The sequence below is a fragment of the Emys orbicularis genome, chromosome 23 (assembly GCF_028017835.1).
Source record: "Emys orbicularis isolate rEmyOrb1 chromosome 23, rEmyOrb1.hap1, whole genome shotgun sequence".
Taxonomy (NCBI): domain Eukaryota; kingdom Metazoa; phylum Chordata; order Testudines; family Emydidae; genus Emys; species Emys orbicularis.
This window is the reverse complement of record NC_088705.1, coordinates 7,229,578-7,256,852: the sequence shown is the minus strand read 5'-3', so window position 1 is coordinate 7,256,852 and position 27,275 is coordinate 7,229,578. Positions and strand designations below refer to the sequence as shown.

Sequence of the window (27,275 nt, the reverse complement as noted above, 5' to 3'; positions counted from 1 at the left end):
GTTATCTTTACTTCAGATTCTTCAGGTCACTGCCATATCCCTGAGCTCAGGACCTCATTTGTCTGAAAAAAAATCTAGCTAGTGCTGGAATAGCTGGTTTTGAGAACTGACCAAACTTCATGCCTTGATTAGAGACTTCTGCTTCAACTCAATGGTTGGGGGTGGGAAGGAAAGAGAAAAACCTGCTAATGATGGACTGGGGACAATGGTTATTTGCAGGGCTCATGTATCATACAAGCAACAACTGTTTCCAAAAAGGCTTCATTTTTATTAACGAGCCCTAGGCCAGCCAAGGGACTGATGTCTCCAGAACAAAAGCTGTTAAAAGGGAAATTTATGGACTGGTTTTGATAGTGTGCACATGGACGCCTGCCTCCTTTTGTAAACCACGGCTCTTTAATAAATCACGCGAGTGAGCCTGAAAAGCAAAAGCCAAGGGTGGCAGCTGGGAGGGATGGCCTAAAGGCCCCTTTGCAGACTCAGCAATTCAGATGTCACCTGGTTCCTTTGCATCTCCTAGTCACCTCTCCAGAATCATCCCATGAGAGAAGAAAAACAAGGAGACATGATGCCCCAGCATAGCAAGGTTCTGGGATAAACACGCTCAGTTAGTTTTTACAGTAAAATGAACACTCAGTCCCCACCAGCTTTAGGATCTGGATGGGGGGAGACTGTAGCAGGAATGACTTATAACTTGCATGATAAAGAGCACAGCCCCTGGGAATCTGCCAGCATCTAATAGCACCACATGGTCTTTGAAACACAAACATTGTGCAATCCAGCATTCAACATTTCCCCAAATGTCCAGTGAACTAGTCCCCATCCCCCCTAAATTCACCCAGATGGGCAGAGGATGAAATCGCTAGTTAATCAGCAGTGTAAAAAATCAAGCATAATTCCTGACATGCAGGCACATGGCAGCCTCTTGTTGGGATAATGAGAGTCACTGACCCATGTGAAGCTGTCACTCAGCTAGTAATCTGAAGCAGATGGCATGAATTCATTGGCCATTTAATAGCCAAGCATGTCTCCTATTCTGCATGAGGCATTCCCTCTGGAGCGGGGTGTGTGCACGTGTGAATATAGACAGAGAGGGAGCACAAATGTGAACATGTTCTCCTCTGTTACCAGCACAGGACAGCCTTGCTCCTTATGCATCATCCCACCACCTGAAATCAGCTGGGACATATTACTAGCAGTCCCCAGGTCTGAATTCCTTTCGGGGGGGCTGGAAGAAGGGCTTTATCAGTGGGATGAGTGGCCTTGGCTCTGGAATCCAATTCCTCCATTGGTTTGACAGAGCCAATTTGTTGACCTGCAGGGTATGTTGCAAGACTTACCTGTTTGCTCAGACTTGCCCTGGCTCAGTTGGGTTCCTTTGCAAGGTGGGGGAGGAAGGAATTATTTCCTAAACTGACCTTTCTTAGTTTTGTTCGGTTATTTGTGGTGTTGCGAGACAGTTGTAAATGCAGCCAGCAATTGTGACGGACACATAGAACTGAGTTAGTAACCTTTCCAATGTGTGTGAGTATGTGTGTAAACTGGTGCCAATGAAGGAGCAGCTGGGGATGAACGTATACTGTATGTAGGGGCATTTTGCAGTTTGCTCTGTAGATTCCCTGGCCCTCTTTGCTGCTTTTCTGGTGCCAGGACAGTGTGTGAAAAAGAGAACCCAATGGAGATGAGCTATTTAAAATATCCTTTTCTCTTTTTGAGAAAACCTGGGATGCTGCTTCACAACATTTGAGGGGAGGGCAAGATACATCCTGTCTTCATATTTTGCAGAGGTTTTTTCCCCCCAGCACAATATGACCATAATTCTTCCATTTTATGCTGCCTCAGACTGTTCCATCTTGGGGCACAAAGTTAAAAGACTTGGTCCCAACCCTTAAGAACATAAGTGAAAAAAACCCACTTATGTTCTTAACCCTTGCAGGCTACTGCGGCTGAACTCAAAGTATGTATGTATGTGAGAATGCATTGGACAGTTGTGCCCAAGTGATGAGAACACAGCAATGGGGCTTTCTGGACACAGTGACCACAGAGCCATTTCCACTGGGCACAATATTGAAGCAACCAGAGAATAGCCAGTAGGTCACAGCAAAATTGGTCCAATCACCACTGCAATAGAAATGTTTATGAAGCATCATCCGTCTCCCTTTTCTCTCTCTCATTCCTAGCCCAAGATCCCAAGTGTCCATAAGTACAGGATGCAAAAATTCACTTGTAAGCTGAAACCAAAAGCCAGATCCTGAGACCACAAACACCCCAACTCCCACGCTCAGCACTTCAGGATCAGACATCAGGCCCTTCATGAGGATGCACTGAATAGGAGTATTTAGTGAATCAAACATTTCGTGGGTGCTGGGAGGTTTGTCTTCATCACAGCCTCACTGTCGGGGGTGGTTTTTCTAGGACTTTCTTTTCACTCAAGGTTGTGCTTCTGAGCTAATTATAAGGACCACAGCTGTGCTCTCGCTGACACAGAAGCACTGCCATTGAAGTCATTCCCCTGAGGGAAAATGGAACATGAGGTTTGCCTGCAGCAAAGAGAGAGAGTAGAAAGCTGTACAGTAGAAACAGCACAATCATCACCACCAACATCCTAACGACCTCTGGCAAGCTAGTTCCTGTGAGGATGCTTATGCTGCTGGATTCCTTGTTGATTTTGGCAGCTTGCTGCTGTAAGGAAGCTCCCATAGCTGGGATCATAGCTGTCGCTGCTCAGAGGAAGCGCACTCAGCTGAGGCCCTAGCTGCCTGGCACAGAGGACGCTGCTGAAAGAAATCTCACACTGCCGGAGTCCTAGATGATGCTGTGACAGATCAACTTCACTCTACCAGTAATTATGGCCTATATAAAGTTATATTACTGTTAAGCAAACTAGAGAGCTAAGGTGGGTGAGGTAATCTCTTTTATTGGGCCAACTTCTGTTGGTGAGAGAGACAAGCTAACCAATTAACATAGAGCTCTTCGGAAGCAGACTGTAGGAATACCTGAGCCCTTTCTCTTTAAGCCCAGATGTAGGGGAGACAGGTTGACACTGCCAGGTGGGACAATTAACAGGCAAAAGCAGGGTCCTTATGTTAGAAGAAACAGCAGTCAGCCCCGAGAGGGGGAGATATTAAGCGGGGTACCAAACAAGACCGGCACCTAAGGCTGTTTTCCCACAAGACGGGATTCCCCTAGGGAACGGCTTGAGAAACCAGCCTGGCCAAGGCAGGAGACTGAGCGTTACCCCACCTCTGCGGGGACCCCCGGGGGTGTCTGTGATGGGAACAAACCAGGCAACACCCCCAGAAGCGGATCCGCGCGGGGTGCCACAGCAGGGGGCTGCGCCAGGGGCTCCCCGCCACAGGGCTCGGCGCAGCGCTGTCCGGGGGCCCGGGCCGGGGAGCCCCAGCGGGAGTGGGGAGGGAGGACCCCGGGGCAGCGCCCGGCGTGGGGCTGGGCCCTCAGGGCCAGCAGGGAGACGCCCCCCACCCCCCGCTACAGCACCGGTTGGCCCCAGCCATAGGTGGGCGCTGGGGCCCAGAGGCCCCACCTCCCTGGGGCGGCCGGGCGGGGGTCGCAGGGCCCCAGGCTCTAACTCCCGGGTTGGTGGTGGCTAATATTGAGCGCTCGATCTCTCTTGACCCTCAGCAGCCACCGTACCCGTTCCGGGCCGAGCCCCGCATGAAAAAGGAAGTGACGTTACCGCTGCGGTGCGAGTCCCGTGACCCGCCCCCACTGGGCTGTGGCTAAAAATAGCCCGCCCAGGAGGCGGGGCTTCTGGCGTCAAAGGTCAGTAAATATTGGTGACGTCAGGCGTCCAAAATGGCGGAAGGGTGAGAGCAACGCAGAGCGGGGGGCGGTGCCTTGGCGGTGGGGGAAGGGATCTGAGGGGGGCGCCCTAGTGTGGGAGGGGCGGGAAGGGAGCTGGCGGGGTGGGGGGCAGAGGGGTTGGGGTGGGAAGGGATTGGTCTGTACGGGGAAGGGAGTAGAGGGGGGTGGGAAGGGGTCTGGTTTTGTGAGGTTGGGAGGCAAGGGGGGTGGGAAAGGAGCTGGCTGGGTGGGGTTGGGGGGCAGAGGGTGGTGGTGGGAAGGGGGCTGGGTGGGGGGGCAGAGGGTGGTGGTGGGAAGGGGGCTGGGTGGGGTGGGGGGGCAGAGGGTAGGGGTGGGAAGGGGGCTGGGTGGGGTGGGGGGGCAGAGGGTGGTGGGGGGGCACAAGGGGTGGGAAGGGGGGTGGGTGGGGTTGGAGGGCAGAGGGTGGTGGTGGGAAGGCAGAGGTGGGGGACAGAGGGGGTGGGAAGGGAGCTCGCTGGGTGGGGTTGGTGGGTTGGGTTGAAGGTAGCAGGGAATTTGACTGTATAGGGGGAAGAGTGTTATGGTGTGGCAGAAACCATGGGGAAAATGGAGAGTGTGTCTTCTGATGGGGGTTGTGAACAGGAGAGGCTTAGAAACATGGTCTGGTTAAAATCCTATAGTTTAAAAACCAACCAAGCCTGCCCTCCTCACTGTTACTGACTCTCCCTGAGATGATTAAACTAAGGGGGACTGACCCCCCTAATTTCCCTGCTTCCTTTTGGGATTGGGTTTACTCTGCAAGTCAACGGAGATGGCTTGGTTCATACTGTGGGTCTTGTGCCACAGCCCAGGGGTGCAATGTGTGGGCTGGAAATGCTGCAGGGATAGTTTGCATTTAATTGCAACCCTTTTGGAGCTTAAACCTTTGAAAGGAGAGTTGCTGGGTGTGTGTGGGGGGGTAGGTTCTCTGAAGGCCCAAAGGGTTTGAACACAGAGAAGCGGTGGCTGTAGCTCATTCACATGGTGGGGTATGTATGTATGTTTTCATGGACTCCTTGGTGTGAGTTTATAATGTGAAATTCACAATTTCAGCTTCATATGTTTATCCTGTAACAGGGAAGATGGAGGCTGGTGGAGAAGCTGGTTGCAGCAAAGCTACCAGACTGTCAAAGAGAAGGTAGGAGGTTGCTTGTATGGAACAGGACAAGCTATTGCTTAAGGAAATCTTGCATCTTCCCATAGAAAAAACACAATCATTTACTTGGATTTCTCACTCTTCTTGTGGGTTCTTCTGTAACCTGAGCAGACCAGGCCTAGTAAGGAGCCTCTCTTAGGGTGTTTTCTGTTTTGCTGTGTAATCCTCTTCCCTTTGGAAATTCTTCCTGATTTCTACATTGTCTTTTAAAGTAACCTATGGGGCTGAGTCATTCTGTGAATGCCCTTTTCTCCCGATGGATTGTAGCTTGGTGTTTAACATAAACTGGGCATTAGCTATGATGTAGGTATTATCTTCAATCTGCCTACATGCTCTCTGTTGCTTTCTAAAAATGCACTTCTTAAGCAACTGTGCAGCTCTGGGGTAAGGCAGCAGTATTGCAGTGCAGAACTTCATTCCGTCACTTATGATTAGTATAAAGTAAGCTGTGAAATGTTGGTTGAGCCCCTGATAGCAGAGAGTGTGGCTGCTCTGCAAAGATGTGAATTATCTAGTGGCACTTGTCCAACGGCTCCTTTTAGGTTAACAGCCTTAGCCAAAATTTCCCTTCTTAACAACATTGTGTGAGATGCCCTGTATTAGTCAGTTGCTGCAGTTCCCCCCAGAGCTTGATGTTATGAGAGGCTTTGGGATCCTTTGGCATGGAGAGTCCTGTGTAAATGTAAAGTGTTATTGCTCTAATAAGGGTTCAGTTCATTACTTCTATGTTACCAACTATTCTTGGGGAAATCTGTTTACTGGAAAGTCTTAACTTATTCAAACAGAAACCCTAACCCTAACCTCAGGTGTGAGCTGTGAAAAGCCACTTGCAAGCTTGAACTACATTGGAGTTCTAGATCTGCACTTTGGAAAGGCCTCTTGTACTGCAGGCAGTGGGAAGAAGAATGCCCAGAGCATACTGCCCCCCATCGCAATTCGCAAAGGCATAAGACTGAGACGTTCAGCTACACTAAGATTGAAACTAGGCAACGTGACTCATCCATATATTTGCAGCTTTTGTTCAAAGGCTATTGGAACAATAATAAAGGAGCCAAGAAAGTGTGTATACAAAATAATCCGATTGCTTTGCTACATCTAAAGTTATCCCTGTAGATCTGTGCACTAGTGACAGCTTTTATTAAGGCCCTGTCGGCACTATGGCATCGATCACCTCTAAACAGTCTGGAAACGTGATTACAGCATTGCTGTTAGAATGTGCGCTGGCGTGTCCATGACAAATAAGGAGTCAGGTTTTAGCCTAATGGTCTGCCAGGGTTAAAACGTCATTTTTCTATCCGCACTGGCAAGAAAGGAACATGTTGTAACATGGTTTGGGCATGGTTGTGTTTCCCAGCTGTGTTGTAAACATGACTATTTCTGTGGTGTTGGTAGGGCCTCACCTGCGAGAGCCCTGTCATCTCCATATACGGAATAGTCCCTCAGGTTAGAGGCCTCTGTTGCTCCAGGGTTTGTGATGTCTCAGATATTCCTAGGGTGAAGATGGACTTGTGTGAGAATCCGAGGTTGATATACTTTATGTCCCTCTGTCTTGTAGTCCACGGAAGCACTGGAGTTCATGAAGCGGGACCTGACTGAGTTCACCCAGGTGGTGCAGCATGATACCGCATGCACTATTGCTGCCACGGCCAGCGTGGTCAAGGAGAAACTGGTTGTAAGTAAGAGCAGGCAAGCCACGATTCTGCCTCCTGCTCTCATTCGAGAGAGTGGAGCTGGCTGTCAAACGGGATTCTGGCAGCACACAGACTTATCCTTTCAGGAAATGCCTTTATAGCATGACCTGAATTCACATCGCTCTTGGACTTTGAATTTGAACTCTCTTCCCCAGTGCAAAGTATCTGTGATGACCCTAAGTGATTCCCTTGTTATGGCTGCCAGGACTGTTTGATGTCAGTGCCCCATTCACAGTTGTCAAGATGGGATGGGGCAGGTGCATGCTGTGACTCCCAGAAGGGCCAGTTTCTTGCTTTCTATTTGTGACTCTCAGGGCGGGGTGCCTTTTGGAGCCACAGGCCAGGTTTCTGCACAGCAGTGGCAGATGTTGCAAGGGGAATCCTGCTGCTAATTTCCATTTGCTTGGGGCTGGGGAAGCTCTTAGCTGAGAGTGGGACTGTGTGATTTGGGGTGGGAGGAAGGTGGGATATCTAGTTGGATCTGAATTCCCTGCTTGGAGACTGGATGGAACTAATTTCTCCCCTGCCCTCTTTGGTTTCCCATTCTCTTTGCTGTTGTGAGGCTTGGAATCAGCTTCCCCCTGTGCCACTAGGGAAAGGCACAGTATGTTCTGCCTAGGTGTCGGGGTAAGCCTGGAGATGGGTTCCCCTTTCCTAGACCCAAAGGAGACCTTTGCCCTGCACGGCTGTTACTATGACAGCACAGCTCCCTATCCTGTCCCCAAACCAGCCACTCCTACCCGCCCCACGCCCATCCCACAGCCCAGACTTGTTCCCTGCCTATCTGTTGCCATCACCTCGCCTAACCACCCACCACCACCCCCTCATCTCAGGCCAGCCCGGACTGCACAATCCCCCACTACCACCCTTTGAGGAGAGGAGAATTGTCTCTCTTTAAAGGGACACTGACGCTGGAAAAGACCACATGGGACTGTCTCCAGTTTAGGCACCATTGTTTAGATCATTCCCTTGTCTTTCTCTTTGCAAAGACGGAAGGCTCCTCAGGCACGACTGAGAAGGTGAAGAAGGGACTCGCAGACTTCCTGGGCGTCATCTCGGATACGTTCGCTCCTTCGCCAGATAAGACCATCGACTGCGATGTCATAACACTGATGGCAACACCCTCTGGGACTACAGAACCGTACAACAGCACCAAGGTATGTGCCGAGCAGTGTTCCCTCTAATTTTTCCCATGCATGGGTGGAATGAATTTTGTTATGTGCACCAATATGGAGATGATGTGTGACACATTGGTGCATATAACAAAATTCATGTGGCGGGGATGGGGTCGAGGGGTTCGGAGTACAGGAAGGGGCTCAGGGCTGGGGCAGAGGACAGGGCCAGGACTGGGTTGGGGCCAGGGAGGGATGCCTCTCCCCCGGCCGTGGCAGGTCTGGGCCGGAGCTGGGTTGGGGCTGCGGGAGAGGAGCCTCTCCCCTGGCTGTGGCAGGTCCGGGGCTGGGGGAGAGGCATCTCTCCCCGCCACAGCCCTGAGCGCCTGCGTGGCGATTAATGGGCTGCTGCGCGGCCGCACAGTTTAGAGGGAACTTAGGTGCCGAATGCCCCTCACTGCCTGCTCGGTGGGAAACGCCTCTGCTCCCACCAGGGATGTGTGTGAGACAGACCCCCCTTCATCACTGGGCTCAGCTGCTGCCCCTCATGCTAATGGCCGTCCCGTCCCGTGCGTGTGTTCTCTTGCAGGCTCGTCTCTACACCCTGCAGTCGGACCCAGCAACCTACTGCAACGAACCAGATGGTAGGACGAGGGCTGGGCTGGAGGGGGAGACATTGAGGTGTTAGCGTGTGTGGTGTTTGGCGGGTCTCAGGGTTGGGTTCCCTGTAGACGCGTGCCCCCGTGACAGACCGCCACCACAGCTGGCTTCATGGGCTGCTTGTTGGCAAAGAGGCCACGGCAACTGAGTTAACTTCGCAGCCTATGAGTTGACCCTGCCCAGGTGTGGCTGAGGCTCCATGCCCTGTGCTGTGCGGGAACCTGCGGAGCTGCTGCCTGATTAACCTGTTCTGGGATTTTGGAGCTGGGAATCCAGCAATTTGCATTGGCAGTTTGCCAAAGAGTGAATGCTGAGCCTCTGTTCCAGTAGAGAGACAGGGCAAGGGCAAGGCAGAGAAAGTGGTGTGTCTGAGATGGGGTGGGGTGTGGGTGGGCATGGATGCAACCCACCCCCCACCTACCCGATGTGCAGTTTTAAAGGGATATTGTCAAGAGCACTTCTAGCTCCTCTCATTCACCTGCTTCTTGTGGGCGGGGGCTGGCTATGGATCCCATCAGTGTTTCTGCAGGAGTATGCACCTTGGGCTCCTTAGCCAGTGAAGTGTGCTTCCTGCTCCCTTCCTTAGGACTCAGGTTGTTGCCTCTGTGATGCCCCTTGCTGTCTTAGCCTGACCCCTTCACTCCAATGTCATCTGATCGCACCAGACAGCATGTTTCCCCTTAACTCCCTGTGTTTCTGTCCCTGTCTCGTTTGTTCCAAGGACCTCTCTCTGCTTCCCCCATGCAGGCCCCATGGAGCTCTTTGAGTCCTGGCTCTCGCAGTTTAACCTGGAGGAGAAGAAAGGGGAGATCTCGGAGCTGCTGGTGACCAGCCCCTCCATCCGGGCTCTCTACACCAAGATGGTGAGGCGCTGCCTGGCTCCTGCACTCTCTCGTGGTTGGGCAGCCTCAGACCTGCCTGAAGTCTCCAGCGTGTGGGAGGCAGGGGAGATATGAGGAGGAAACTGTACTCCTTGGGCTCCAGGGCCTGGGATGGAGGGGGATGGCAACATGCTTTAGCCAAGCAGGGCAACCTGTGCATCTTTGCTGCCAAGTAGCTCACTGGGCTCTTCTCTGCCTGTGGACTGCAGCATCGCAGGTCCAGAGCTAGTTGTCATGTGCTGCTCTGGAGCTGTCTGGCCTCTGTCTGTCTAAGCATCTTGGTGAATTTTGGGTAATGAGTCTCCAGCAGATGTTTGACAGCAAGTCATCTGCAGCCTGAAAACGCAGGTTGCTTACCTAGGGCACAGTCGGTCCCAGGAGTGGTTGGAGCCAGGGGAGTATGGGCACAGTGGCAAAGTCATGGGGCAGTTGAATGAGCAGAGGGAAATCAGTGTTGTCTAGTGGTTAGAGCAGGCAATTGCGAGTCTGGATGCCTGGGTTCTATTCTCTATACAACTGGTTAAGCTGCCCCACCTCTGAACGGAGTGATGGTCAGCCCAGAGAGAGCAAGCAGTTGCTGATGTTGGTCGATTGGCAGCCCTTGCCTGAAGTGACTCAGAATGGTGCCTGGTGATCTAATAAGAGATTTTGAATATTGTCTTATTCAGGGAGATGGGATTGGGATACGCCGAGCAAGGACCTGTGGGTGGGAGCAGTGGCCTAGTGTGGGAGACCTGGGTTTCCCTGCTGTTCTCTCCCCAGGTCTGCAGGGCTGGGAGCGTTGAGGTGATGCAGGTGGCCTGTCGTAGGTGGAAGGGCTGCTCACTAGCAACCCCTTTACTGGGGCTGCTTCATCAGTCAATGGATTCCAGTGGGAGCCCCTGGACTTGTTCTCTGCCAGAAGGATAAAGGGTTTGCAGTGTCAGGCCTTGCCAAGAAGGCAGAGGAACCCCAAGGGGAGTGAGGTCAGAGACTGCAGCATCCCCAGGCCCTCCTCACTGAATCCTTCCCTCTCTTCTTTCCTTCCAATGGTCCCAGGTCCCAGTGGCTGTTTCCCATTCCGAATTCTGGCAGCGCTACTTCTATAAAGTCCATCACCTGGAGCAGGTAGGTTCGGGGGGAGGGAGGTCTCCCCTGCAAGGAAGCTAAAGTGGAGGGTGCAGTGTGGTGAGGAGCTGTGCGAAGGGGCTGTTACTCAACATGCACCCTCCGATCAGAGGAAGCGTTGCCATCCCCTGAACAGCAGCAGAGAACTGGGCTCCCTTCCCCAAGTCCCTGCCATTAGTGACAATGCTATAGGGAACTTGCAGGGGTTGGAGCGCTGCACACCAGGGCCGGGATCTGGGAGGAGATGGTGTGGGCGCAGCTCCTGATTGCAGCTGTGATTTCCCCGCAGGAGGAGGTTCGGAGGGAAGCTCTGAAGCAGAGGGCGGAGCAGAGCGTGCATCACGAGGAGCCAGGCTGGGAAGAGGAAGAGGGTAAGTCAGATGGCAGGGAAGCTGTGAGAGAGCTTTTGAGACCCACGGTGGATTTGGGAAGGAGAACGGGTGCTGTAGAATGGTTCCTGCTAATTGTCATGAAACCAGCTCCCCAGTCCAGCTGAAACAGCCCCCCCCATGGACACTGTCTGTATTCGGCTTTGTGGCGCAAAATAGCCCACTACCGCTATCGGCTGCACCATGCTAACGCCAGTGGGAGCCTTAGCACGGGCGAGGTGAATGCTCCCGGCACCACTGTGCTATCTAAACCTGCTCTGAACAGAGTTGGAGGGAAGGCTGGTTAAAACGCTGGGGCTGCCTGCTTTATAGATGTGGCTCCTGTCACAGTAGTTTCAGAATGCTTCCCAAACCTCAATGGTTTGATCCTCTCAGCTCCCCTGTGGGATCATCCCCAGGTTACAGCTAGGGAAGCCAAGGCACAGAGAGACGAAGTGACATGCCCAGGCTCACACCGGAAGTTTTGGGACGGAGCTGGGCATTGAGGACTCTCTCCTGTGTGCATTAGCTCCAAGCCGGGCCTGCTGCTCCGGTGTGCTGCCTGTACCAGAGCGCTCACTGGCAGGGAGGCTTAGCGGGGCCTATCCCCAGAGTGGGCGGGGCGGAACAAGCGGACTCGCTAGGCTGTGGTGCTGGTGCTGCTCCCAGCAGTGGCTGGGGGCTCTGATGCCCGTGGTTGGGGAGGGAGGTGCTCCTTTCAGCAGTTTTTCTCTGCCTATTTGTGCTTCATACAGAGGTGCTGAAATCCTTTTCCACTCTTCTTCCCCCCCCCCCCCCCCACAGAGGAATTTTTGGGGATGTCGCCCCTACCTTGTGTGAATGTGAAATCTCCAGAAGAGGGAAAGCAAACATCATCGGTCCCTGCAGCAGCTGCTCCCCCGACCCTGGAGAGAAGTCCCATCCCCAGCATAAAGGAGCCAGCAGAGGAAAGCTGGTCTGGTCTTGCTGCAGTCCCAGCCCAGGTGACCCCATCTGAGAGCAGCGAGAGTGTCTCCCTTGTGACTCAGATTGCAAACCCTGCCTCTGTGCCTGATGCACAGTTACAGACTGGAGCGCAGCTGTCCGGGGCCAGGGACCTCTCCCAAAGGTTACTGGAAGCTACTTCTGAAGAGCAGGGCTCCCGGCCAAAACCAGCAGAATCTGCACATCCTCCTACAACCACTCGGGAGCTGGCAGTGTCTTCAGAGCAACTGGGCTCTGCGGGGCTCAAGGAGCAGGCAGAGAGCAAGCCCACGGCCCAGATAGAGACTCTGAAAGAGGATGGGCTGACAGATTTACGAGTCTTTGAGCTGAACTCCGACAGCGGAAAATCCACTCCCTCCAACAATGGGAAGAAAGGTGGGTAACTGCTGTCAGCACTGAGCCCTCACCGGGGACCCTCCCCTAGGGAACAAAGCTCTCAGGGGTATGGTGCCTGATTTATAATGGACACACTTTATTCCTCTGTGTCCTGGGTTCAGCCTAAATGGGCCTTGAGCTGTGACTCCTGGGTGAAAGGCCTGTGAGCTGGAGAGTGCGCTGAACTGGTGAGCTGTGTCTGATGATCCCACATTGGGAGCCTTTGATTATTCGCGTTCCGTGTGTTGCTAACATAGGTGTAGCTTGGGGATTGGCTATCTATAGATGCCCCCACAGGCAGATCCTGTAGTGGAGCAAGTTCTAGACCAGCCAAGTACATGATTTCTGCGTTGGTCCTGAACAAACCTTTCCCAGCTCGCTGTCCAAAGCATACCGAGGGGCGGCTATGGATTCTCTGGCTTTGTAGTGACTGTAGGGAGCTCTGGGAGGGAGAAGGGTGCTGGATCTGACCCTTCAGTGTGATGAAGGGTGGTGGGCTGGATTGCCTCACTTCTCATTTAGAATCAGAAATACACAATTTTGCCACTTGGGGGGGGTCAAACTTTGCAACTCAAGTTATTGACAATCTGTGGTCAGGGTGGCCTGGGATCGTGGTGTAGCTGTGGTTTGTTCATCTCATTCTGAAAGCCTTAACTTTGCTTATCTCTTTGAGGCATCTAAAAAGCCAGAGTGCAGGGTCTGGGGCGTCAACAGTTAGTGATGGTAAGAGTCTCGGCAGCAAGCCAGACACAGGCATGGGGGTACAAACACCACCCTGAAGTGAACTGCATGTCCCCTGACTGTGTTGGCCTGGCCCTAAAGGTACTGGTGCCACTGGAAATGCCTCTGAGCTCCAGGCAGCAGGACCTGGGAAGGAGGCTTAGTACGTTAGATGTGGGTTTATACTGGGGAAGGGAGTCAAATTAGAAGAAGAAGAAATCTGAGTTTCCCAACAGGACACAGTAGGGCACCCTCTTCCCCTCCTGGCCACCCCTGGGGCTACAGAATGCCAGGATGGTGGCAGGTACTTGGTGATGGTGTGAAATTCTTCCTTCCTGAGAGCCCCCATCAATAACCTGGCCTCTGGTCAGCTGGGAGGAGCCCTCTCAGCCCAGAGCACACGGGGGAGAGGGGGTGTTAGCCGGGTCATGGTAACGCCAAATGCCTGTGTAGCTCTTGTCCCCTTTTACCCGCTGCATTTGCTCTGTGACTAAAGCTTGGCTCTTGTTTGGGAGTGGGGCTGGGCAGAGCTCCCCTTTGCTCTCACCCCCCAGCAAACAGAAGTGACTCCGAACACAGCGGAAGTCCGGGTCCGGTTCGGCCCAGACCTACTCCCTACCCTCCTCCATCTGCCAGTAGTGAGCTCAGGAGGGCATGGCAGATTTTCCCCTCCTGCTCATCTGGCTTCTTGTCTGCCTCATAACCTCCTTGTTGGTGTCTCACTGATGGGTCAGAAATCCACGTAAGCAAACGGTCAAGGAGCTTGTCCTCGGCATGCATGTGCTTTGAAGAGGCTCCACCTGGAGACCCTGGGCACTGTCGGTATCATCTGGGCGTTGCAAAGACTTGGTCATGTTCTTTTACCTAAGGTCCCTGATGGTTAGTGGTTAGTCAAGCCTGGAGGTAGATGGCCTTAGCATTCCTCAGTTTTGCTGATATCTTGTGGCTAGGTTGAGTTGGATTCTGTGTTACTTTGGGCCTGCAGATACCCTTTGGCATGAGCCAAGTCTTCAGCTCTCAGAACACCTGAGCCAGGAGACCTTGTCTGTTTAGTGGAGTCTGGGGTCAGCTGCTTCAGGGACCCTGCTTTGCCCTTACTAACATCTTGCTGGGGAATAGCAGGGCCAGAGGAGGGGAGGGGTCTTTTCGCTAATCCCAAACCTTGGGCCCCCAAAGCTGGGGCAGTGAGCTGGCAGGAGCCAAGTAGGATGATCTTGGGCTGATGAAATCTGCTTCACTCTAAAGAGCCAGGGACCCTAATGTAAAATATTTGAGAAACGCAATGCATCATCAGGTCCCACCAAAGCCTTTAGAGTTCCCATTTGCTCTCTGCCTTCTAGAGGGCTTAACCTCAGTGTCATGTGATTTCAGGCTCCAGCACCGATATCAGTGAGGACTGGGAGAAAGACTTTGATTTGGACATGACAGAAGAAGAAGTGCAGCTGGCGCTCTCGAAGGTGGAGGTGTCCGGAGAGGTAAGAGACACAGCGCGCTGGGCGGGGCGGTGCTAACTTGGTGGAAGATCCCTCCCAGAACAGAATCCACCCTGCATTGTTGTTTTCAGAGGCTTCTCACTGCACCTGTGCATGAGCACTACCACTGTTGGGAGCTTCCCGCCTGGAGTCAGCTGCCAACTCCCTCTGTCACAGAGCTGAGAGGAGAGTGATCCCAGCATGTAGGAACTAAGGGGAAATCCCTGGGCTTCAGAACAAGGCCCATCCTCTCTGCAGACAGCAAGGCAGTGCAGCACAATGTGCTTTAGAGAGCCACGGAGTTTGCTGCTCTTCTTGCCTCTCTTCCCAAAGAGAAGCTGGGCTGGGCAGCCAGTAGCAGCTGAATAACCGGAACTCTTCGCGCTCCAGCAGTGGGGACCCTGAGCACAATAGAACAGCCTTGCGGGAGCCAGATGTGGATCTGGGCTCTTGCCCACAAAAGTCATGCAGGGACTAGCTAGAGAGAGGGAGGGGATTAACCCTTTAAACCCTACTAGGACGGTTACTGAGAAAGGAACACTTGTTTCCCAGAACAGTGAAACTAGAGCAATCAAGGTGTGTTCTGTCTGCCAGGCTTTGCACGGACGTGGTTGCCTTGTCTGGACACTAAGGGCTAGTCTGTTACTGCGCTACATCGGCGCAGCTGCAGCGCGTCTGGTGAAGACGCCCTGTGCCGACAGGAGAGCGCTCTCCCATCAGCATAATTACTCCACCTCAGCAAGAGGTGGAAGCTATGTCGGCAGGAGAGCGTCTCCCACCGACTTAGCGCCAGTGTAGACAGCGCTTAGTTCGCTGTAACTTGTGTCGCTCTGGGGGGTGACTTTTTCACACCCATGGGCGACGTAAGTGACATTTATCAGGGGGTAGCCGTGTTAGTCTGTATCTACAAAAACAACAAGGAGTCTGGTGGCACCTTAAAGACTAACAGATTTATTTGGGCATAAGCTTTCGTGGGTAAAAACCTCACTTCTTCAGATGCAAGTGAAGATGCAGATGCATCTGAAGAAGTGAGGTTTTTACCCACGAAAGCTTATGCCCAAATAAATCTGTTAGTCTTTAAGGTGCCACCAGACTCCTTGTTGTAAGTGACATTGACTTAAGCGGTAGTGTAGACAATCCCTAAGTGTCCAGTGCTACCGAAAGCGCCCAGAGGCAGATGGCTGGTGTATTGTCTAAACCAACTAATAGATGTCTCTCTCCTGTTTACAGCTGGAAGATGAAGAGTGGGAGGACTGGGAATAAGGCGATTGCTTCCTCTGTGTGTGTCACAGGCTCATTCCCACCATCCAATGTGAATTAAATCACAGATCGACTATTCCTTTCATGTGTAACTGTGCTGGGGTTTTCAGTTCCAGGCTGGAGGAGTTCCCTGCTAAATCCTAGGGGTAGCTCAAACTCATGACCCATTCAGATGCTGGAAGAGGTGGTAACGGGTGTTACACTCATATGCATAGGGGTGCTAGGGAGGGGGGTGCATCTTCTCACTAGGTCCTAGAGACCAGCGAAGTTGAAACTGACTGCCCAGATTGAGGCCTGGGGTGGGTGGCAGGTCAGGTGGGGCCAGTGGGGCCCTGGGATCGAACCGGACACTAGAACACCTGGTGGGATTGGTCTGCATTGGCAGGATGTCAGTTTGCTGACTGTCTACTTGTGTGTGAATATAACCTACAATACAGCAGTTTAGAAGGCTCCTCAGTGCGAATTGTTCCTGTTCACTCATTACTCCAAACTCCAGGCCAGACTAACTCTGAGAGAGGCCCCAAAGTGGGACTGACCAGAGGCTGGAGATGCAGCACTGGAAGCCCCTTTGTATTGCTACACTTACCACTGTGAGGAAAGGCAGTTGGCTGGAGGCTTTGATCTAGAGCCAGGCTCCTCTAGAGGGAACTAACTGTCTCCCTGCCTCTTCCTGAACCATAACCTGGCCTGTTGTCTTAGAAGCTGCTACAGAAATCCCGGCACTTCCTTCTGTTTCCTTGGGATGCAGCTTTTCAGTTGGAAACCCAAACTCCCAGCTGCGGGAGCAGCAGCCCGCCTCCAAAGGGAGTCGCTTCACCATCCCCCACTCTATCTGCACTGCCTCTCTCCGCTCTGCTGGGTGATGAGCACTTTTAATTGTTATCCTTAATTCCTCAGGCAACGTCCTGATGCTTGTAGTTTTCTCCTGAATGGGCTTTTCTGAGCAGGCAGTGGACCTGGGTCAGACCCAGGGCAGAACTGCCCCTGTCTGTGTGCACCAGCCACCCGGCTTGGTCACTTAAAAGACCAAACGTAGGTATGGTGGCCACCACTTAAACATCAGCCTTTGCCAGCAGGTCCCACCACTCTTCGCTGTTCTACATAAAGCGGGAGGCAAAAGCATCTTGCACAACAGATGGTACCTGGTGGCAGGGGCTGGTCACTGTAGCCATTGACTTCGCTGCTTGAATCCCTCTCCTGAAATCCACCCCTCCCTTTCACCTCCTTGGCAGGACCTGCCTGTCCCCCATGCACTCCAAATATTGCTAGATCGTCTCTGCTCCTATTCAGCTGAGCCCCCTGCAAGGCTCCGACTCCCTTTCTCCCACCCCTGTTGACTGCTGTAGACCCCCTTTCGGTCTGTCTCTCTGGGAGAGGAGGGGAGTTCCCTTCTCTCTTTGTCCTTCTGATCTGTCACACAATGCTGCTCCCCAGTGGATGTCACCAGTACACAGTTATCTTAAAGGGACAGCGTCTACCCCACTCTCTGGCCTTCAAAGTATTGGTTTTATCCATGGTTTCTTTAGGTCATTCTGCTTCTTTAAAGGCCAGTTCACTGGGGCTGTGGGTTTCCCTATATTTTTAGACAGCACTAGCCTTCTGGGGCCTTGGAGTGTCAATTTTCCCATGGGGAGATTCTCCAGTGGCAGCAGCAGCTGATGTGGGTGCATTGAAGGTGGCTGTGTCATCCAGATCCCTGTCTGAGAGCTGTCTATGCCACAAAGCCCACCAGGTCCAGGGACCAGCCTACAACATGTCTCCAGCTTGTCATTGTAGAATTGATTCAAAGGGTCTCAGCCATGCTACAGCCTAGCTCTGTCCTAGGCTACGGTGCATCTCAGGGACGCAGGAAAAATGCAACTAGGTCCCCTCTCTACTGAGATGGAGCCAAGTCAGGAGACATCCCTGTCGTAACTAGGTCCCCCAGTGTGGTTGGACCCTTGTGTAGCTGGGCCCTTTGCCAGGAGACTGGTGTCTATCTGGAAGTATCTGAGGCCATGTCGTTCGCGCTTCGTGCTGCGCCCAGCGAGGACCCCCTTGTATATACTCCAGTCTCATTTAAAGGTATGGTTCCCAGCTGGAAGCTCATGTCCCAAGGTTGGAGCTGGGAGCAAGCGCGGAGCTTGCCTTTCTCTTTGTAACTCTTTTTCGTTTGTTAATTAACCTCTTGGTTATTTGTGCAATATTCTCTATTTTAAATTATACTGCATCTCCTGGGAGCATTTTATAGCTGGGGCAAAAGAGAGATTCTAACAGCTGTTAGTTTTGTAACGACAACTTTCTCCTGAACCTTTTACAGACTTGCAGTTAACAGAAATTAAAGGAATTCTACAGAATCAGCTGCCTGCGTTGGGTTGTCTTTATTTCCACCACCTACAGGCCACGTGTGGCCATCCTTCTGAAATGGGTCTGGGTGTAGTTTGCTGCCCAGTGGCAGCCCCTGCTTTGGGCATGAGTCTAGTTTGGGGGCAGGCTGGACAGTCCATTCAGAGCAATTTTCCAGTTTGTCAAGGTTGTTTTTAATTGTAAGTAGATGACCTACACTTTCCTTCGTCCTTCTCTTGCTCCTAATGTATTTAAAGAACCTCTTTTCTCATTGCCTGTTATGTCCCTTGCTTGGTGTAACTCATTTTGTGCCTTTGCTGTTCTGAATTTGTCCCTACATGCTTGTGCTATTGTTTTGGACTCCTCCTTAGCAATTTGTCCATGTTTCCAATTTCGGTAGGATTCCTTTTTGATTTTCAAGTCATTAAAGAGCTCCTTTGGGAGCCATATTGGCCTCTTAGTATTCTTCCTATCTTTCCTTCGCATCGAGATAGGTTGCAGTTGTGCCTTTAATATTGTCTCCTTGAGAAACTGCCAGCTCCCCTGAACTCCTTTTTCTCTTAGATTTTCTTCCCATGGGACCTTACCTACTAGTTCTCTGAGTTTGTTAAAGTCTGCTTTTCTGAAGTCCGCTGTCCTTATTTTGCTGATCTCACTCCTTCCTTTCCACAAAACCATTAAATCTATCGTTTCATAGTCACTTTCACCCACACTGCCTTCCACCTTCAGATTTGCTACCAAGTCTTCCCTGTCGGTCAGAATCAAGTATTGGCTCTCCGCTTGGTTACTTCCTCCACTTTCTGAAAGTGTGTGGTCTGCCCAACACATCCAAGAACTTACTGGAAATTTTGTGTTTTGCCATGTTACTTTTCCAACAGATGTCTGGATAGTTAGTTTCCTGTTATTACCAGGTCTTATGTTTTGGATATTTCTGTGATATGTTCTATAAATGACTTATCCACCCCCTCCTCCTGATTTGGTGGTCTGTAGTAGACCCCTACCGTGACATTCCTATTGTTTACCCCTTCTATCTTTACCCTGAGACTCACAACTGGTCTGCCTCTCACCTCCTTCTGGACCTCAGAACAAGTGTGTATATAATGATATATAATGCAATACTGCCTTTATCCTGCCAGCCCTATACCGTTATTCCAATCATGACACTTTTCCCACCAAGTCTCTGTGATGGCAGTTAAGATAATTTAGCTTCCAGTTCCTCCTGTTGATTCCCCTTACTCCTTTCATTTGTATATAGACGACTAAGATGTTGAGCAGATTTTTTTTCCCCACTGATTTCCCCTTGTTACTCCTATAACCCTATTGTAATATTCCATGTTTCCCCCACCCTCAACATGGAGGAGCCAACTTCTCTGCTTACTCTCTCCTCTCAGTTGGGGTGTTCTCTGGAGGTGCTATCACTAGAGATGTCTTGGGAAGGTGGCCAGACACTATCCCAAGTTTCCCCACTTCAGCGAGGTGCCCAGCTACCAAGGAAACAGCACAAACACTGTTAGGTTTCTTCAGACCATGCGGTTTGTTCGAATGAGTAAAATCCCTGATGAAGGTGTGAAATGGAACAACCCCCCAGTCCTCCCCTGCAGGCCCGCCATCCTCTGCATAAGGCACTGGGAGGAGGAGAGGTGGGGTGTAAGGATAGACTGGAAACCAAGCATAACATTAAAATATATGTAAGCATTTTGGAAGCAATCTGTCCCCTTTATTTGGGGAGAGCGTGACATGGTCTTTATCAAGAGTTTGCCAGCCATGGGTGCCAACCAACTTCTTCAATGGAAGGTCTCAGGATCATGTCTGGTTCCAAGAGGCTTTTCAGGAGATCCTGGCATTCGTCTGAGATCTCCAGGTGCCCAGGAATGGAGACCCCTTTCTGCTGGTGGCACAGCATCTTGGGGATGTCGGTGTCGTCAAAGGGGAGGCTAGCGCACAGCATAACGTACAGAATAACGCCCATGCTCCAGATGTCCCCTTTCCGGCTGTCATGGGGCACGCCCTGGAGCACCTCAGGTGCAGCGTAGGCAGTGCTGCCACAGAACGTTTGACTCAGCTCCTTACGATTCTTTGGGAGCAACTTTGCGAATCCAAAGTCAGTCAGCTTCAAGTTAAAGCCTTGCAGCAAGGCGTTCTCACACTTTAGGTCCCGGTGCGCCACGCCACAACTGTGGCAGTAGCGGATCGCGTCTACCAGCTGGCGGAAGAGCACCTTGGCGCGGCTCTCGGGCAAAGGACCTCCGTGCAGAACGCAGTCAAAAACGTCCCCGTCTTCTGCCAGCTCCATCACCAAGTAGATCTTCCCATCGGCGGACTCCAGCATCTCGTACACCCGGATGATGTTCTTGTGATCCAAGCGCCTGACAATCTGGAGCTCTCGAGGCAGGAATCTCTGGATAAATTCTGAAGAGAGAGAAGACAGATTCATTCAAGGCATGGGAAATCTCAAGGGAGCCGCTAGCTACCGAGAAGAGTGTGTATTGTCTTTCATGGATGCAGTATCTCTGCAGTGCCTGGGGCTTTTGGCCATTCAATGGAGGCTGCCTTGTAAAGGGGGGCAGGGGCCCTGTTTGTCACAAACTGGGGCTAAAAGGAGGCGCTTTCCCATTCATAACCCTGGGAACGTGGCTGGTTGTAAAGTGATCACAGGGTCAGCACTGTAACATATTTACTTTCAGTTGGCTTCATAGATCTTAGGGCTAGAAGCCATAATTCTGATCCTCTCGACCAACCTCCTGCATATTGATTTCACATCCGATTCCTGCATCCAGCCTCATCTTTTGTAGCTGAACTAGAGCAGATCTTTCAATTGATTAACGGACGACGACGACAACAACAACAAACCTGTAGAACTTATGCCCCCTTAGCAGCTTTCTGCTTTCCACAGGGAAAACCCTGTTTTAATGGTTTTACTCTGCTTTGCGAGGAGGTGTAGTTGTTAGAATCTTTTATCTGATTGTGGCTTTAGTCTAGGACACAGATCTGGCCAAGTAAATACCATTATGTGCTATAGGAGGTGATCTGCAAGGCACTGCGGTTACCCCAACCTACGAGCCTGGTGAGCTGGCTAGAGGAGGGTCTGGGTTGAATTCTTGTACACATGTTCTACAAGGAAATCAGAGCCATCTAAGTGAATCCGGCCCCCTTTGCATCCAGTAAGCTACTGCACCACCCACCAGTTGGTGGGGAAGATGAAGAGTGGGTAGTCTGTGAAACGCTGGCAGCAGACCCTCCAACTGAATTAGAGGCAAGAGGGAAAGTCCCCTGCCTTGGAGGAGTTCTGGAGAGACCAGCCTCCCCTAGGAACCCACCTCCTAGTCAACCTTTTATTTTAGTTTAATACATCCAGTAGGGAAACCTGAAATGTGTTTTGTTAGGAAAAGTTTGTGGCAAGTCACCGATCCTCCCCTGATGAGATAATGTGGAAGACGATGTGAGAAGATTCTCATAGTACTTCTCAGGTAAGTTTTCCCCTCCAGAGGCTTTTTCTGCACAAGGGAAAAAGTAGGCCCTAAGCAAAGCAGTGGAGATATTTGGTACTATGCACAGTTTAAGGCGCCAATACCTTGATGCCTGGCAAACTACAAGACGACTAGTTCAAACCGGAATTATTTTGGGGAAGTTCTCTAGCCTGTTACAGAGAAGGTCATAGATTCTTCTAAGGCCAGAAGGGACCATTGTGATCATCTAGTCTGACTTCCTGTATGGTACAGGCCAGAGAACTTCCCCAAAATAATTCCTAGAGCAGAGCTTTCAGAAAACATCCAATCTTGATTTAAAAATTGTCAGTGATGGAGAATCCACCGTGACCCTGGGTAAATTGTGCCAACGGTTCATTACTCTCTCTGTTAAAAATGTATGCCTTATTTCCAGTCTAAATTTGTCTAGCTTCAACTTCCAGCCATTGGATCATGTTAGACCTTTCTCCGATAGACTGAAGGAGCCTGTTATTATTAAATATTTGCTCCCCATATAGGTACTTATAGACTGTGATCAAGTCACCTCTTAACCTTCTTTTTGTTAGACTCTAAGAGCGCAATCCAGTTAGTTTATCACTAGGCAGGTTTTCTAATGATTTAATCATTCTCATGGCTGTTCTCTGAACCCTCTCCAATTTATCAACATCCTTCTGGAATTGTGGGCATCAGACCTGGACACAGCATTCCAGCCGCGGTTACACCAGTGCCAAATACAAAGGTAAAATAATTTCCCTACTTTTACTCGAGAGTCCCCTGTTTATGCATCCCAGGATCACATCAGCTCTTTCGGCCACAGCATCACACTGGGAGCTCATGTTCAGTAGATTATCCCATGACTGGATGATCAGAGTGGTCCCTTGTGGCCTTAGAGTCTATGAATATTCCTCAGGCATCTAACCCAGAACCGCCTCCCAGAGCTGCCTCTTACCTTCCGGGCCCCCCATCTTATCAATAATTTTAACTGCCACTTTCTGCTGGTGCTTTTTTGAGAAGGCCTCTTTCACTTTTGAGTACGTCCCCTCCCCAATGGTCTTGCCCAGCTGGTAGCCATTGGAGAATAAAAACTCCTCCATCTCCTCTCTGAATTTTGGACTGGTCATTCTCTCAGGTCATCCTGTAGATGCTGGGAGATGACATCTCTGTGCTCTGCTTCTCTCCCTAACCAGGGCCTGCAAGAGTTGCAGCCCTGGACGCTAGATCATTTTCCTGCCTAGACAAAGTCCCGTGATGACGGGGGCAGCTGGGGTGGGATATTTTAAAACTTTCAGCCCCTATTATGATGTAACCTTGTGTTGCATGGGTCAAAGGGGTTGGATTTGCACCAATCAGGGGGCGAGCACCCCAAATGGGCAGTTACTTAACCTGCCCACAACCCTGCACTGAGTCACTCCAGGCGCAGCGATGGGATAAATCTCCAGAGACCTATTGGTGGGGATCGTGGGTAAGGGGCTTCTATAGCTGAGCGCTACACAGGCTTTGGCATAACGAACAGACCCCAAATATTTCACAGCCTGCTGCTGTATTATCACTAAATGTGCAGATCTGACCAAGTTTTCAAGGCTGGATCCAAGTGAATTTGAGGGTGGGGGAGGGAGGGTCCAGACTAGACCTCAAATGAATACAAGGGCTGGGATGTCTGTTGTTTGTATTACATAGTGCTTAACAAAACTACCTAGCTCTCATCTAGCAGCTTTCAGCCATAGATCTCAAAACGCTTTACAAAGGTCAGTATAATTAACCTCATTTTACAGATGGGGAAACTGAGGCAGAAAGAGGGAAGTGACTTGTCCAAGGTCACCCAGTGGCAGAGCCAAGAATTTAACTCAGGCCTTCTGAGACCTGGCTCCAGCCAATAGGCAACACTGCTTCCTTTCTCTAGGGACCCTTTGTCCTGGGCATTGCACAGACATGGAACAAGTGACAGTCCCTGTCTCAAAGAGCTCACAGTCTGAGTTTGATCAGATGGACCTGGTTGGTCAAACAAATTGGCAGGATGGCTTTATTTGTTTAGTTTCAGTTTCCAGGACAGGGTAAGAGTCCAGGGTGAGGGGCTACCCCAGATCCCGCTCTAAACCCCACATTGTATCCCCACGGGGATCAGCTTCCAGGAGGGAGCAAAGATCAACCCCAGATACATCTCTGATCTGGGCACGGTCAAGGAAGGGCCCTCCTCGTCATGAGACCCAGAGCTTTTGGGGAAACCCGGGGCCAGCAGAGGCAGTTCCTCTGTTCACCTTCACAGCACGGTGGGGCTTTGACCCAAGACTAGCCCTAGATGTGAACTAGGTCACTGGGGCTCCTAGCTGCCACCGCAGTCCAAATAATAAATTGTAAGCAAGAAGGCCTGGGCCTGAGTCTTGTGCCCGGGAGAAGGGAGAAGGTCGTACCCCGCCACACACGAGTTGTATTGTGATGTCAGAGCAGCCCTTCCGTGTCACAATGTAACAGCCTCCGTGCCTCCCACTGGCCCCCATCACATCTTGCCCTTTGCACTAGGCACTGCAGGCTGCCAGGTTTATTCCTGGGAACCCTCTTGAGCTTTCAAGAGGTGAGCCTAGGCCAGAGAAGGGTGTGGCAGCTTGGGGCAGGGGTGGGCCTGAAATCGTGGGCTCACCCTGCCCAGTCACACAGGTTCTGACCTTGGTCCTTCTTTTACTCAGACAGGTCTGGGGCTAGGACATGAGCTCCCAGGAGACCCCACAAGCTCGGAGATTCCCCATAGAGGCAGGAGATTCTCCCAGCCTGGCAGCTGCTCCAGAGACCCAGGAGCCAGTTGCCACTGAGCACACTGCAGCAAGGTAAGGGCAGCTGCAGCAGCTGTCATTGCTATGAGTCAGCTGGTGCCCAGTGCTTGGGAGGAAGGCATACAGCCTCCAGAGCCATACAGGGGGGAGTGGGGTGCTTACTTCCTGACCCCAGTTAGCAATCCCGTTCTGCCCTGAAGCATGAGAACGGATGCACTTCCTAAACCTTCCTCTTGATGCTGTAATGGCAGCTGCTGTGCTTAGATGTTGCTATGAACGGCCCCCCTTTGGGATGGTCTGGCCCCCCTGCTTCCATGTCTTACAGCAGCAAATTCCCCCAGGAAAGTGAAGCTTTCAAGGCTTAGAAATAGGTGTGTTGCCCTTCTAATTTTCCCAAGTTCCCCCTTTGTGCCTGTTTTACAGGGCAGAGTGAATAGGAGCCATGGTCCCTTCTCTCCCCCTTTCGCTAATCTCTACACCTCCTCCAGGGCTCCCCGCTTCTTCTTGCCACGCTGCGTCCCTGCCAGGGCTGGCTCACCAGCCCATTCCACTCAGAACACGCTGGGCTTCTGTAAAGGGCCAGGGATGAGCCCAGAGGGCCGAGGGCTGCATTCAGCACCCCTTTTTCTCCAGGCCCACCCTGGCCTGTGATCTCTACAAATCAGGCTTTGGGGGACGATGAAAGCCGCTGCCGTAGTCATCCTGCCCCAGATCAGTGTCACAGCGAGTTCCACGCCCTGTGCCCAAGGGAAAGGGAAGGAAACCTGCCTCCCCCAACACCTGCTCCCTGAGGGGGTTAGGATGGCTGTCAGCTGGCTAAACTATTCCGGGTGGCACCAGAAGCTGGGGCTGTCGCCTGGCCTGGCTTGGAACATGCAGCCAGACTCGGAGCCTGTTGGTCGGAAGAGTTTGTTGGCATCTGATTTGGCCCCAGGGATGACTTTAGGCAACTGTGGGCTGAATCCTGTACAATGGGGCTGAGGCAGGGGCCCCAAAGCAAGTCAAAATGAGGAAACCGGTTTGCTGCCTCCCCTCCATCAGAGAGCGAAGGCTGTGGGTCAGACACTTCTATTGAGGCCAAGTAACTAACTCCAAGCCAGACCTCCCTGGGCTGTAACAGGGCTATACCCTCTAGCTCTCCCTATGGGCGCAAGCCTTGTACCTCAAGTTTTGCTTGCTGCTGCTGCACTTCATTCTGATGCAATGTCTCGCCCTGCCTCTCCCCTTGTCATAGCTGATCAGACAAGGGCAAAATCAAACCCACCCCCTGCCGTAACTGGCGCCTCTGGGGGAATCGGGGCTACAATACATTGGCCTCTATAGGCTGCAGCAAGCGGAGAGATGCAAGGAGGAGCAGGCTCCAGATGCTCAGCTAGAGCGAGGAGCAGAGCGGGGGGACAAATCGGGCAGGGGCTGCTGGGTTAGTGAGGGGGGTACGTGGGCTAGAGGGTCCGTTTAGAAAGAGAGCTGGGTGCAGAACCGATTTTCTGGTTTGCTGGTAATTCCACAAAGTAAAAAACGAACCGTTTTGGGTCAAACAAGAAGTTTTGTTTGGATATTGGCCCTGTTTTACCAGTTGTGATCATTTTTAAAATAAAATTACAGGACATTTTGAAGTGAAAAGTGGTTTCGAACTGAAAAGTTTAAACCTTTCATTTAGAAAATGTCAAAACAAAACGGCTGAGTTTGTCTGAAATTGTTTCGATTTCTTCCCACCCAGGCAACGGGGTGAAATCCACAGGGAGTCGCAACATAGTTCAGTGTCACAGGAGCGGCATTTAGCACCAAAAAAATGTTGTGCAATTTTTTGCCTGGCTCGGTCTATAAACCTAACAGACTGGTCGTGAATGGAACCTTCTTCTCTACTGGTCAGGTCTTTAATCACCGGACAACGACCAATGCTGTAATTAGCACCCCATCTCTATGGAAACAGGCAGTTCTACCTGTACCCTTAACACATCTGTGGCTCTACTGTGCACTTTGCCTCTTACTAGCTTATAACATTGAGGACATGGCCCAGGTTGGGCATTTCTGGGCTGAGGGCCCTCACCATGCTGAGATCGCTGCCTGGAAGAGACTCTTTCATTACTGCCAAGCGCCGGCTTCCTCCCACTTATTGCCAACCATCAGGGCTTGGCTGCAACCCCTTGGTCGTTATCTCTTCAGGCACATGGTCTCTGTGCAGGACCTGCGTCCCATCTAGGGCTGACTTCTGCATTGAGGGCCTTTGTTAAGGGGAGCATTTGGGACGGGGTGGGGGGGAGGGTTGTCCTTTTTCTGCCAGAAGATTCCTAAGGCAGAAAATTCCAGAGTGGCCATCAATTCCAGCTCCAGGCTGCTAGCAGCTGACAGAGAAGCTGGATATGGGGGAAAAAAATGTATCCCCCTAAATCTTCCCTCCCTGCGTAAAGCCGGAGGAGGACAAGAGCTCTGAAGGATCCTTTGTGGAGTATGTTCAACTAGCCAGATGGGTTCTGATCCCTGGGCAGCTGGCCGAGGGCTCTGGGGATCTGCACCCCTCATGGTAGTGAATATGCCACTATTAGACCATGCACCTGTGACGCTGAGGGGCTCAATCTGTGGCTTTGCACAACCCCCCAGGGAAACTGGACTAACCCCTCTCTCTCGTTGTGCAGGCAGCTGAGAAGATGCCCCGGTTGCCACTGCCTGACCCTGCCCAACGTTCCTATTGACGTTTACATTGCTATGGGCGGGAACGGGAGGCCACGGACCACCTAACGGTTCCCCTGAGTTGGGCTCGAGTGCTGAGACCGCCGAGCTGGTCACCCGAAACACCCTGACAGCTGGAGAACCGCAAAGGACGCCGCCACACAAAACAGTGACGCACATTTTAATAAAAGGACATCTTAGAATGTTTCTGTGGGCGTCATTCCTTTGCTGCGGCTCGGCTCGCTGTGCTGCCCCGGACTGCGCCCGGAGAGCAGGAATTCTCCCGTCTTGCTATGGGATTGCATGGGCCCCCATCACTTGGAGAGGGTTCACAGCAAAACAAGCTGTTCGGGCTGGGTCTGCAGAATGGGGTCACTGCATTACCCCTCAGTCCAGCAGAGGGTGCTGTGGTCCTAGCTCACTGGAGAGGGTCTTGAATG

General features: G+C 51.7%; 3 protein-coding genes across 4 annotated transcripts; 2 read left to right on the top strand and 1 right to left on the bottom strand.

Annotated features, from left to right (window-relative positions):
* The first annotated feature begins 3,781 nt into the window (after positions 1-3,781).
* Positions 3,782-17,951, top strand: BSDC1 (BSD domain containing 1). Of its 2 annotated transcripts, none has more exons than XM_065421507.1 (11): positions 3,782-3,827; positions 4,879-4,963; positions 6,537-6,653; positions 7,662-7,829; positions 8,374-8,428; positions 9,192-9,307; positions 10,364-10,432; positions 10,722-10,803; positions 11,605-12,159; positions 14,251-14,354; positions 15,582-17,951. In XM_065421507.1, exons 1-11 carry the CDS (start codon positions 3,817-3,819, stop codon positions 15,612-15,614), a joined length of 1,395 nt encoding a protein of 464 aa, XP_065277579.1. In that variant the 5' UTR covers positions 3,782-3,816; the 3' UTR covers positions 15,615-17,951. The 2 variants fall into 2 exon arrangements, with proteins under 2 accessions (XP_065277579.1, XP_065277580.1); XM_065421508.1 differs by having other exon boundaries at positions 3,803-3,827; positions 4,903-4,963.
* Positions 17,952-19,683: 1,732 nt separating this feature from the next.
* On the bottom strand, positions 19,684-22,494 carry TSSK3 (testis specific serine kinase 3). Its single transcript, XM_065421858.1, has 2 exons — positions 22,350-22,494; positions 19,684-20,345 (listed from the first exon to the last, which is right to left on the bottom strand). The coding sequence occupies exons 1-2, from the start codon at positions 22,492-22,494 to the stop codon at positions 19,684-19,686; spliced, it is 807 nt and encodes a 268-aa protein (XP_065277930.1).
* Positions 22,495-24,100: 1,606 nt separating this feature from the next.
* FAM229A (family with sequence similarity 229 member A) lies at positions 24,101-26,904 on the top strand. Its single transcript, XM_065421529.1, has 2 exons — positions 24,101-24,219; positions 26,802-26,904. The coding sequence occupies exons 1-2, from the start codon at positions 24,101-24,103 to the stop codon at positions 26,902-26,904; spliced, it is 222 nt and encodes a 73-aa protein (XP_065277601.1).
* Positions 26,905-27,275: the final 371 nt, after the last annotated feature.